Here is a 10,567-nt window from a genome sequence, read left to right as displayed (position 1 = left end):
CTTGGGGCTTTATCCTGGCGGCAACATTGCGGGGGGGTAAGTAGGGGAGTAACTGAATCCGATTTGCATTTTCCTTTTTTTTTTTTAATAAAGTGAATGGTTTATTTATTTATTTTTGGCTGCGTTGGGTCTCTGTTGCTGCACGTGGGCTTTTCTCTAGTTGCGGTGAGTGGGGGCTACTCTTCCTGGTGGTGCGTGGGCTTCAGTAGTTGTGGCCCACGGCTCTAGAGCGCAGGTTCAGTAGCTGTGACGCGCGGGCCCTGTTGCTCCGCGGCATGTGGGATCTTCCCAGACCAGGGCTCGAACCCGTGTTCCCTGCATTGGCAGACGGACTCTCAACCACTGCACCACCAGGAAGCCCTGCATTTTCTTTTGATTTGCATTTTTAAAAATGCACCTTGCAGACATAGAAAACAAACTTATAGTTACCAAAGGGGATATGGGGGAGGGGCCAGGGGTAAATTAGGAGCTGAGGATTAACAAATACACACTGCTCTATATAAAACAGATAAACAACAGGTTCCACTGTATAGCACAGGGAACTGGATTTAATATCTTGTAATAACCTAGAATGGAAAAGAATCTAGAAAAGAAGAGAGAGAGAGAGAGGAATCACTTTGCTGTACACCAGAAATTAACACAACATTGTAAGTCAACTATACTTCAATTTAAAAAAAAAAAAAAAAGCACCCTGGCAAGGGGCCCAAGGGACTCTTCTATGACACAGGAAATGTTCTATATTACAGTGTGAATGTAAGTAGAAATCCATCGAGTACTTTCTGCATTCTATTACATTTTGTATTATACCTGAGCAAAAAAATAACAAAGGGGGCTGGCCAAGCCTGGCTCCCTCCACCCTTGTGGCCCCAGAGAAGAGGTGCTGTGAGGGTTGCACCTACCAACCACAGGGTTGGAGCTGGAAAAACAGTTCCTGAAAGGAGAGATTTTAATACCTGCCTCACAGGATCCTTGGAAGGTTGAAATGTGCTGAAGCACAAGATCTACCACCAAATAAGTATTAAAGAAATGTTAGCGTTCATCATTCCTCGGTGTCTCCTCTAAATGAGAATTGGAGGTCCAGCTCCTTTACATCATTAAATACTGAAAGGACTCAGCATTTAGGAGTGTCCTTGATCACATAGTAGATGCACAATAACCAAGAAAGGAAGGAGGAGGGGGAGAGGGAAAGGGAATTCTCCCTGGAGCTTTCCTGCCTTTCCCTAAGCAAGCAGCAGGTCAGGTCGGGGGTGTGGAAACTCCAGGAGAACATTGGTGGGGGCTTTGGCTGCCTGCCCACCCCCTCCCCAGCCGTGTGCCCACCGCCCAGGGGCAGGGCCCGGTAAGACAGGTCGCAGGCTTCCAGGAGGATCGGGTCGGCCACAGTTGAAAATACTGACTTGGGGCCTCAGTGGGCAAGATATCTCTCTCACTGGGCACTGCGCCTGCTCTGGGCTCTTAACACCACCCTCGGGGCTCCGGGGACCTGGTAAGACGGCCAGTCACACATGAACAGAGGGCAGAAGGTTGGTACGGTTTTATCAAATTTTTCTTTCCGTTACATGGATATAAACGTTTGCAGGCTGTGATAAAGATGAATTTTTCGTACTGAGAGCTGCTGCCACAATAGAGTCACTGCTCTAGATAATGGTACTGTGAAGTGTTTTCATGGAATAGTGAAGTCCTTTATTGTGACAGAGTCCAGAACCCTGGCCCTGGTCCCAGGACTGGGTGGAGGGGGCGGAGGAGGTAGAATGCCTGGGTTCGGTCTGGAAGCAGCTCCATTGAGGTGGGCAGCTAGGGGAGGTAGTGAGATGGGCCCTTGGGTGGGAGCCCGGGGCCTGGGAAGCCTAGAGCCCAGGGAAAGGAGCCCTGGGAGACCTCACAGCAGGACCAGAACCTGAGCTTCCTGCGCCAGGCTGTCCCAACGACTGGACCCTCTGCATGGGTTTGTTCATTCTCCTTTAGTGTTTGGGAAAGTCTGAACATGCCCCCATCTCAGCCATTCTAAGTCAGGGCATGTTCCACACTTAGTCCAGCACTAAGGGGCCAGCGTGTCTGCCGGGTAGTCCACGGGTACTGGCAGCGGAGCCACTGCTCCACCCAGCCCCGCTCCTGCCCCAACAAGACAAGCAAAACCCCTTTACACACTTCACAATACCCACCCACACCCAAATACACACAGCACACCCTCCACCTGCAAACACAGAACGCCCTCCACCTGCAAACACAGAACGCCCTCCACCTGCAAACACAGAACGCCCTCCACCTGCAAACACAGAACGCACACACCCTTTACATACTCAGCTGTATATGGTACAAACACTGCATGTAAATGTGTGGAAAGGGGTGGCGAGGAGCCATGGGGGTGGGTGTGTCTGAGTGAAGCATGGAAGGGGCCATCTGTCAATGCCAAATCCTATACTGTCTTGGCTTTTAGAAATTGTGGGTGTGTCACACCCAGCTGCTGCAAATGGACTCTGGGCCTCTGAAGGGATGGGAAAACCAGGATTCCTTGTCCCCAACTGCTAAGGAATGAAGATGTACAAAGACACCTCTGGCCACTGAGGAAATGCCATGTGCCTGGCTGAGGAGGAGGACAGGCTTGAGAACTGGACGGTCCTAGGTTCGAATCCCAGTCAGCCACTTTTTAATTAGGCTAATTACTTGGTCTCTCTGGCCCTGTTCCTGATGCCGACCTCCTGTGAGGTCTATGGGAAAGGAAATCTCCTGATATTCCAATCTAAAACCTGCTCTGCGCCCCAACAGGGTTTGTTGCACAGATCAAATGAAATGGGGTATTTGAAACCAAGGCATCAACGAAGTTTTTCAGCAAAGAAGTCTCTCTGGGAACAGCCTGGAGGAGGCCAGGCTTTCCTCCACGTGTCCCCCAACCCCAGCCTTCTGATCCCAGAGGGAGGCCTCTTGACCACCTCTCTCCCCCCCATTGACAGACAAGGGCTGCACACAGCAAAATGTGTTGGCAGAGCCAGCTGAAGCTTTATTCTGAAAAAGACACTTGGATTGGCTTTTAAGTTGGGGGCGTGGGCAAGAGAGGGAGCCCCAGGCAGTTGACTCCCCCAGGGGTGGGCTAAGGACGGGACTGAGCCTCAGGTCTTTGGTTCCAACACTCCCCTGCATAACTCCGTCTTGCAGGAGCAAGTGAGCCGGGAGGCCGGGAGGGGTCGCAGGAGCCTTTCACTTAGGCAGGATGTCAGAGGACTCGGACACCAGCTTCCCATCACGGGTCTCAATCTTCTTCACAACCACAGCCTTGGAACTGGTACGGCTGAAGGAGCCAGAGCTCCCTCCAGAGCCCAAGTTGGCCTGGTAGGAGCTCAGGCCGTAGTTGAAGCCAGGGGTCCCATAGGCTGAGGTCAGCCCACCTGGTCAGGAACAGAGGCAGCCATGTGAGCACAGGAGCCCATGCACACATCAGGTGCCACACCCACTTCTCCCTGCTACTCCGGACGGACGTGGTCCCCAGGGATAGGGAACCGCCCTGGTTCACTCCTCCAAGATGTTTGGGGAAAACCAGGAGCAAGGCGGGAAAGAGCTTTGCTATTAGCTCCGTGACCTTGGACAAGACATTTAACTGGACCCCAGGTTCCTCAGCTATACCGGAGGGAACTGTATAGGAGCTGCCCTCCTGCCCTGCCCCCCCAGCACCAAGATACTCACCTGAGTACCCGCTGGTGGTCTTGGTGTGGATGCTCATGTTCTGCATCCCAGACTCCAGCCTGTACCCAGAGGACACATGGGATGTCAGGACCAACCCCTGGCCCTATCCCAGGACAACAGGACTCAAGTCCCACCCCTCCCCACCCCTCCCCACCCCAGGTCCCAGGGATGGGGCACCAGGGATGGTCAGAGAACGCCCACACCCACCGGCTCTCCTCGCCCTCCAGCAGCTTGCGGTAGGTGGCGATCTCCACGTCCAGGGCCAGCTTGACATTCATCAGCTCCTGGTATTCGCGCAGCTGCCGCGCCATGTCCTGCTTGGCGGTTCTCAGAGCGGCCTCCAGCTCGGCCAGCTTGGCCTGAGCATCCTTGACAGCCAGCTCTCCACGCTGCTCAGCATCGGCGATGGCGGCCTCCAGGGTAGCCCTCTGGGCGGGGAGGGGACAGGTAAGCAGTTAGAGCAGAGTCTGCTTGCCTCCTCCCCTCCTCCCCCCGCACCCGCTCTCCCTTTCCCATCCTTTAGGGACCCCCTCTCCCTGACCTGGACTAACCAACTCCACCTGGCTCAATCCAAGAAAATGCTACAGGGCTTCCCTGGTGGCACAGTGGTTGGGAGTCCACCTGCCGATGCAGGGGACGCAGGTTCGTGCCCCGGTCTGGGAAGATCCCACGTGCCGCGGAGCGGCTGGGCCCGTGAGCCATGGCCACTGATCCTGCGCGTCCGGAGCCTGTGCTCCACAATGGGAGAGGCCACAGCAGTGAGAGGCCCGCGTACCGCAAAAAAAAAAAAAAATGCTACAGGTGGGTGAGATTCAGGAAGCGGAACAAAGCGGAACGGGGAAATATGAGCAGCTTCCAGGAACTTCCCCGCACAAACTTCTCACCGGGGACGCTGTGCGGTATTATCCCCACCCCCAGCTGGACTAGATCTCTGCTTTCTAAACTTCCTTAAAGCATCAGAGCCCAATCTTACCCTGATATATAAGACAGATATAATAAAGCAGGCTTGGGGGACCCATCCTGGACCCCCAACCTACCTGCCCGGCCCCTCACACAGGGCCCTCCTCGGCACCCCTCAGCCTCCCAGGAGCGGTCTGGACTCTAGCTGCCCCTCCAATTCCTGACTCAGGTCTAGGATTCCTTCCCCAACCACCAGACCCCTCACTCCTCCTGCATTATCTCCTCTCACCCGGAGGTGTCCCAAAACCCTCTCCCACCCCCAGCCCAGCCCATACCTGGCCTTTGAGGCCCTCGATCTCAGCCTGCAGTCGGTTGATGTTCCGGTTCATCTCAGAGATCTCCGTCTTCGTGCGACGGAGGTCATCCCCGTGCTTCCCAGCCAAGGTCTGCAGCTCCTGGTACTGCAGATGTGAGACAAGGAGTGAGGTTGAGAGGGGACCACCCCGGTCCCTCCGAGGGAGAATGCCCTCTCAGCCAAGTCACCAGAACCCAGGTCATCTCTCCCCTACCCGCCTCTACACCTCTGGGCACAGGGACGTCCCTGTCCCCCAGCACTACTCGGCAGCCCAGCTCGCAGCAGTCAGAGTCAAGTTTGAAATCCTGCTCCCTCCTCAAGGACTAGGGCACAGAACTAGCCAGAAGGGGAACACCAGCCTATAGTGACCCTGCTCTTCACCTTGGTCTGGTACATGGTCTCAGCCTCAGCCCGGCTGCGGTTGGCGATCTCCTCATACTGGCCCTTGACCTCGGTGATGATGCCATCCAGGTCCAGAGAGCGGCTGTTGTCCATGGACAGGACCACAGAGGTGTCAGAAATCTGTGACTGCATCTCGCGGATCTCCTGTGGTGGGGAGGGGAGGTGGTGAGGCCCTGGGCCCGCACACAAGGAGTTCCCTTCTGCAGAAGGGCCTTCCATAAAGGACAAGACAGTGGGAAGGCAAAGTTCCTAAAGAAGGAAGATGGGTCAAAGACCTGGAACTTGGAGGGAAGTAAAGATGAAATGAGGCCGGGATAAAAGGAAATCTGGCTTTGGGTGAGAAACCAGAGGGGCAGAGCCCTTCCGCGCTCTCAGCTACCAGTATGGTGCCCACAGAGGGCTCTCATTCGGCCCAAAGATCTAACTAAGGCCCTGGGGACAGAGCAGGCCTGAGCTGCAGCTGGGTCACCACTCTGTGTCTGATGACCTTGGACAGGCTATTTCAGTTCTCTGAGCCCATTTTCTCACCTGTGAAGTGGGATAATAAACCCTCCCTCATGTAGGGGGATAGAACATCCATGCCGGGCTACTATTGGCAGCTGTAATTATTCAGTGGTGGGCCCTTTTCTGTTGGTGCGCTGGGGGCTGGGAAGGGCCTCTGATGGGGTTGGGGAACCTCAGTCACCAGCGCCCAAGAACGTACCTCTTCATACAGTTGCCTGTAGAAGTTGATTTCGTCAGTCAGCCCTTCCAGGCGGGACTCCAGCTCTACCTTGTTCATGTAAGCTTCATCCACATCCTGGGGGGCAGGGGGAGGGGAGCCTGAGCTGAGTGCCCACTCCTGACCCCAAGCCAGGGGCACCCAATGGCCTGGACTTAGAACTTTCTAACTAATTGTCTTCCCCACCTCACTGTGTGTGGCCTGACCCAGTCCAGTCTCTGCCCCATCACACCTGCATCCCCAGCCCCAGCACTTTTACCTCTGCTTCCTACACACCCTTCCCTCTCCCCCACTCCCCTCCCCCTCCCCTCCTCCTTCTCCTCCTCTGTCCTCCTCCTCCTCCAGGAAGCCTTCTATAGCTAGACCTCAAATTCTACTGCTCCGTTTTCTTAACCGTGTCCCAACATTGATGTCCAGAGTTCTGTCCAAATGCACCTAACTGCCTCTCTGTCCTTCTATGCTAGATACCTAGGAGGCACCCAAATGTTGTCCCATTATTTAGAAACATTTAAGAACAGAAAGCCTCTAGCCTGAGTCTCTAAGCGCCAGCCTCCAGTGTCTGGTGGGGGAATGGGTACTCCCTCACCTTCTTCATGATGACAAATTCATTCTCCATGTCTGTGCGCTTTTGGATCTCTTCCTCATACCTGGTGAGAAAGAGATATAATCAGAGGATGGAGGCAAAGGCGAGATTGCTGTGGGTCTTTCCAGGGGGACAAGGATAGCTAGAAAATTCAGTTAATGGAAATACAAGAAGATATGAGATGGCTGGTCTGGTCCTTCTGCCCCAACCAGCTACTGTTTCCCCACCCTTACTCCATGCTATCATCAGCCAGTGGGGGGGCTGGAGCAGGAAATCTCTCTCCAGATCCACGAATACACATTGGATTAGGCATGTGAGGAGGATTAGCAACAGGCACTGACATGAAACCTCAGACAGAACTTTCTGGAATGTGCTGGAAATCAGGGGTAAGGAAGAAATAGAGTCTAGGGCTATTAGTATACAAGAGCGCATGTTGGCTACCTTTGTCTCCCATTTTAGGTTTACTGTGTAAACATTAGCAGATAATTTGTTGTCCAAATTGGGACAGCTCTGAGATTGAAGGGGGAAGGGAGGTGCTATTAACAATGGACATAAACCTAGACTGTCCTGAGAAAACCTTGTCCTGGGGTCACCCTAATTATATAAGACTGAACTGCCCAGCAAGCAGAGGGCCTTGGTGTCTTAGGCCTCTGGTCCCAAGGGGCCGGGCAGGGTGGGATGACTTCAGTTGGGGAGGACAGAGGCTCACTTGGTCTTGAAGTCCTCCACCAGCCCCTGCATGTTGCCAAGCTCCACTTCCAGCTTCAGCTTCTCCTGGGCCAGGGTTTCCAGCTGCCGCCGGAGGTTGTTGATGTAGCTCTCAAACATGTTGTCTATGTTGCTCCGGGCTGTCTTCTGCTGCTGCAGGAGGTTCCATTTGGTCTCCAAAATCTTGTTCTGCTGCTCCAGGTGCCGTACCTGCATGATGAGGCAGAAAGGTCGACATCGCACATCAGGCCAGGGCTCAAAGTCTGGCATAAAGCAAGCACTGTCTTTTCCCCTCATCCACTCCCCAAGCAGTGGGGTCTCCGGAACCCCATTAGTGCTGAGTTGGGGGGGAAAGAAGGGGATACATGGTTGTAAGAGGATAGCTAGCAGTTATGTTGAAGCTATATTTGCAAAACAAATGGTTCTTATTGCCTTCGATTGTATATTACAGTCAATAAAAGTAGCCAAGTTTTAATTAACACTTTATATATGATTGAAAAAAATGTAGATTGTTCACAGCAAATAATATTATCATCATGATTATTATTTGGAGTGGCTTTGAGGGACTCATTGACTATAGGAAACTTTAGCCCTACAGCCTGGAGAGCATTCGCCAGAAGACCTAGGTTTTAGCCAAACACTGCTACTTGATCTTGAATTGCTTCCCCTCTCTGAGCCTGGGTCTCCTCAGCCCTGCAATGGCTTAGAAGAACTCTGGCGAGCCCTATCCAGAGCCCCACCCCTGTGCAGAAGTCACTTTTAGCCGGGGAAGAGGCAAGAAACACGGTAAATCCATCTGCAAACTGAAGACCCTCCTCCCCACAGCCCTCCCTTTGAGTTCTCCAACATCCAGCCCCGCCCTATCCCACCCCACCCCAAATCCACAACCCTGTCCTTCTGTCCCAAACACAAAGGTCCTAGGTTCCTTGGGGCTCAAGGAATCCAGATTTTAGGATGAAATTAAGGCATCTTGGAAGAGAAATTTTTAAAAAGAAAGAATAATAAACTGGTTCCAAGAAGAGGAAGGACTTTTTTTTTTTTTTTTAAATCAACCCAAAGTTGGACTTCTTTTAAATTGGGAGGACTTAGAAGGTTATCTTAAGGGTCTGGTCCAGATCCAGCAAATCCCTCTCTGTAAATCTCTTTCTTCCCCAGCTCATTCTGCCCCAAAATTATAAAAACTAAGTGATAATAACATTTAGCCTTGTTAGACTGTTTAATGTAGGCCAAACACTGCTAAGCTCTTACATACATTATATGCTTGAATAGGCAAAACCTCTTTGACTTAGGGATTAGCGTGCCCATTTTGTAGATGAGGAAATCAGATTTAGCAAAGGAGTCCATCACAGGAAAGGGCGGAGCACTGGGAACCTTCGGCCTGTGCTTAGCTACTCACTGGGAGGACCCCAGAGCTAGCAAAACGCAGTCAAGAAGTAAAGTGAAGGTTGCTTAAAGCCAAGGAACCAGCAAGCACTTCCCAAAATCAGGGGAGCGCCGGTTTCCCGGGGGACTCCAATTCCTAAAGGCGCTAATCTGCCCCAGGATTTCCCTCCTTCCGCTCCCAAAATGCCTCCCAGGAGCCAGTCAGCAGGGAGGGGCTGATCCTCCGGCGCGCTGGGGGCCCTGGGGCCCCTGAGAAAGGCAAACCCCCGAGGCTGCAAAACCAGGCCTGACGCATTCCCTGGGAAAGCAAAGCCAGTTCGTTGGGGCGGAGCCGGGATAGTAGGGAAGAGTGAGAGGGACAAGGGCCGAGCGGGGAGAGGGGCGCTGGCGGACAGACGCCTTATCTAAAGCCGTAAATCGTGGGGCTTAACAGGATGTGAAACGCAGGTGGGGTGTCGCACGCCCGCAGACTTTGAATCCTGGGTGGGCTTTCCTGAAGCCAGGCCCTGGCGTCCACCCGCCCCCGATACACGCCCCCAGGCAGAGAAGCGGGTCCCCAGTACCTCGGGCCTCGGCCCCTCAGCCCTCGGTGGGGGCGGGTCTCGGCCCCGACCGGCGCCGCCCACACGGCCGGCTCCCGGGGCCCTGGCCAAGTTATGACTCATATTGATGCCCCCAACACTCGGGCCCCGGTACGCCGAAGGCCTGGATCAATATTTGCCTGTTTGAATCAAGACAGCCGCTTCCTTCTCCCAGAATCCTATCAATCTCCTATTAAAAAAAAAAATTTAAAGCACAGGAGCGCTGTTGAGAAGCCCTTGGGGCCATGCTAGGGAGAAGGGTGAATCTGAGGGAGGAACTGCCCTCCTACCCGCCAGCTGAACAGCTGGGACTCTTCCAGAGCTGAAAGCTTTACAGACGATCAGACCTCGAGTTGGGGTGATATGGGCGAGGGAGGGAGGGAGCCCCAAGATTTAGCGGCAGAAGCCGCCCAGACCCGCTCTCTATCCCTTCCCCAGCCCAAACCAAAGTGCATGGGGCCCGGGGGAGGGCGCCGAGACATCCGTCGGAAGCGGGAGTGTTGCCAGAGTGAGTGGGGCCAGCAGGACGCCAGGGAGGGGCTGGAGATGTGCCCACCGAGGGTGGGGTGACCAAGAGAAAGGGCTGGGATCCTGGTCCGGCCCCAGGCACCGCGGGCCACGCAGGGGGAGCCCTCACCTTGTCGATGAAGGAGGCGAACTTGTTGTTCAGGGTCTTGATCTGCTCCTTCTCCTGGGTGCGCACGGCCTGGATGTTGGGGTCCACCTCCAGCTTGAGGGGGCTCAGCAGGCTCTGGTTCACCGTGACAGCTGTGATGCCCCCTAGACCCGGGGCCCCACCGTAACCTGCAGCCAGACTCATGCTGCTGCCCAGGCCGCCCCGGAAGCTGCTGCTGCTGCCCACCCGGGAGAAGGCCGAGGAGCTGATTCGGGCGCCCGGCCCACTGGTGAACGAGCGGCTGCTGAAGGACCGGGGGCCGGAGGTGGACACCTTGTAGGACTTCTGGGTCACCCTGACGGACATGGTGGAGGCTGGAGAGGAGGCGAGGAGGCCGAAGCACACAGAGACTCGAGGAGGTGCGAAGCTGCTCCTAGGTGGGGTACAGCTCCCCGGATGGCCTTTTATAAAAAAGAGCCCAGCCCAGGAGGAGGGGATCGGCCTTGTAGCAGAGTGGCTAGGCCCTGAGGGGGCAGGGCCTAACCTGACACCTGATACCTACCACCTACAGGCCGGACTCAGGTGGGGGCAGCAGAGAGCTGCTCCCGCCCCGGAGCCCACCCCTGCACCAACGCAGAGC

General features: G+C 54.6%; 1 protein-coding gene across 2 annotated transcripts; it reads right to left on the bottom strand.

Moving 5' to 3' along the window:
* Positions 1 to 3,010: 3,010 nt before the first annotated feature.
* KRT8 (keratin 8) lies at positions 3,011 to 10,308 on the bottom strand. 2 transcript variants are annotated; one of them, XM_060113933.1, is made up of 9 exons: positions 9,949 to 10,308; positions 7,349 to 7,557; positions 6,643 to 6,703; positions 6,039 to 6,134; positions 5,315 to 5,479; positions 4,914 to 5,039; positions 3,886 to 4,106; positions 3,679 to 3,737; positions 3,011 to 3,383 (listed from the first exon to the last, which is right to left on the bottom strand). In XM_060113933.1, exons 1-9 carry the CDS (start codon positions 10,291 to 10,293, stop codon positions 3,196 to 3,198), a joined length of 1,470 nt encoding a protein of 489 aa, XP_059969916.1. In that variant the 5' UTR covers positions 10,294 to 10,308; the 3' UTR covers positions 3,011 to 3,195. The 2 variants fall into 2 exon arrangements, with proteins under 2 accessions (XP_059969916.1, XP_059969914.1); XM_060113931.1 differs by lacking the exon at positions 9,949 to 10,308 and adding an exon at positions 9,294 to 9,430.
* Positions 10,309 to 10,567: the final 259 nt, after the last annotated feature.

The sequence above is a fragment of the Mesoplodon densirostris genome, chromosome 11 (genome assembly GCF_025265405.1).
Source record: "Mesoplodon densirostris isolate mMesDen1 chromosome 11, mMesDen1 primary haplotype, whole genome shotgun sequence".
In the NCBI taxonomy this organism is placed as follows: Eukaryota; Metazoa; Chordata; class Mammalia; order Artiodactyla; family Ziphiidae; genus Mesoplodon; species Mesoplodon densirostris.
This window is presented reverse-complemented; position numbering and strand designations above follow the sequence as displayed.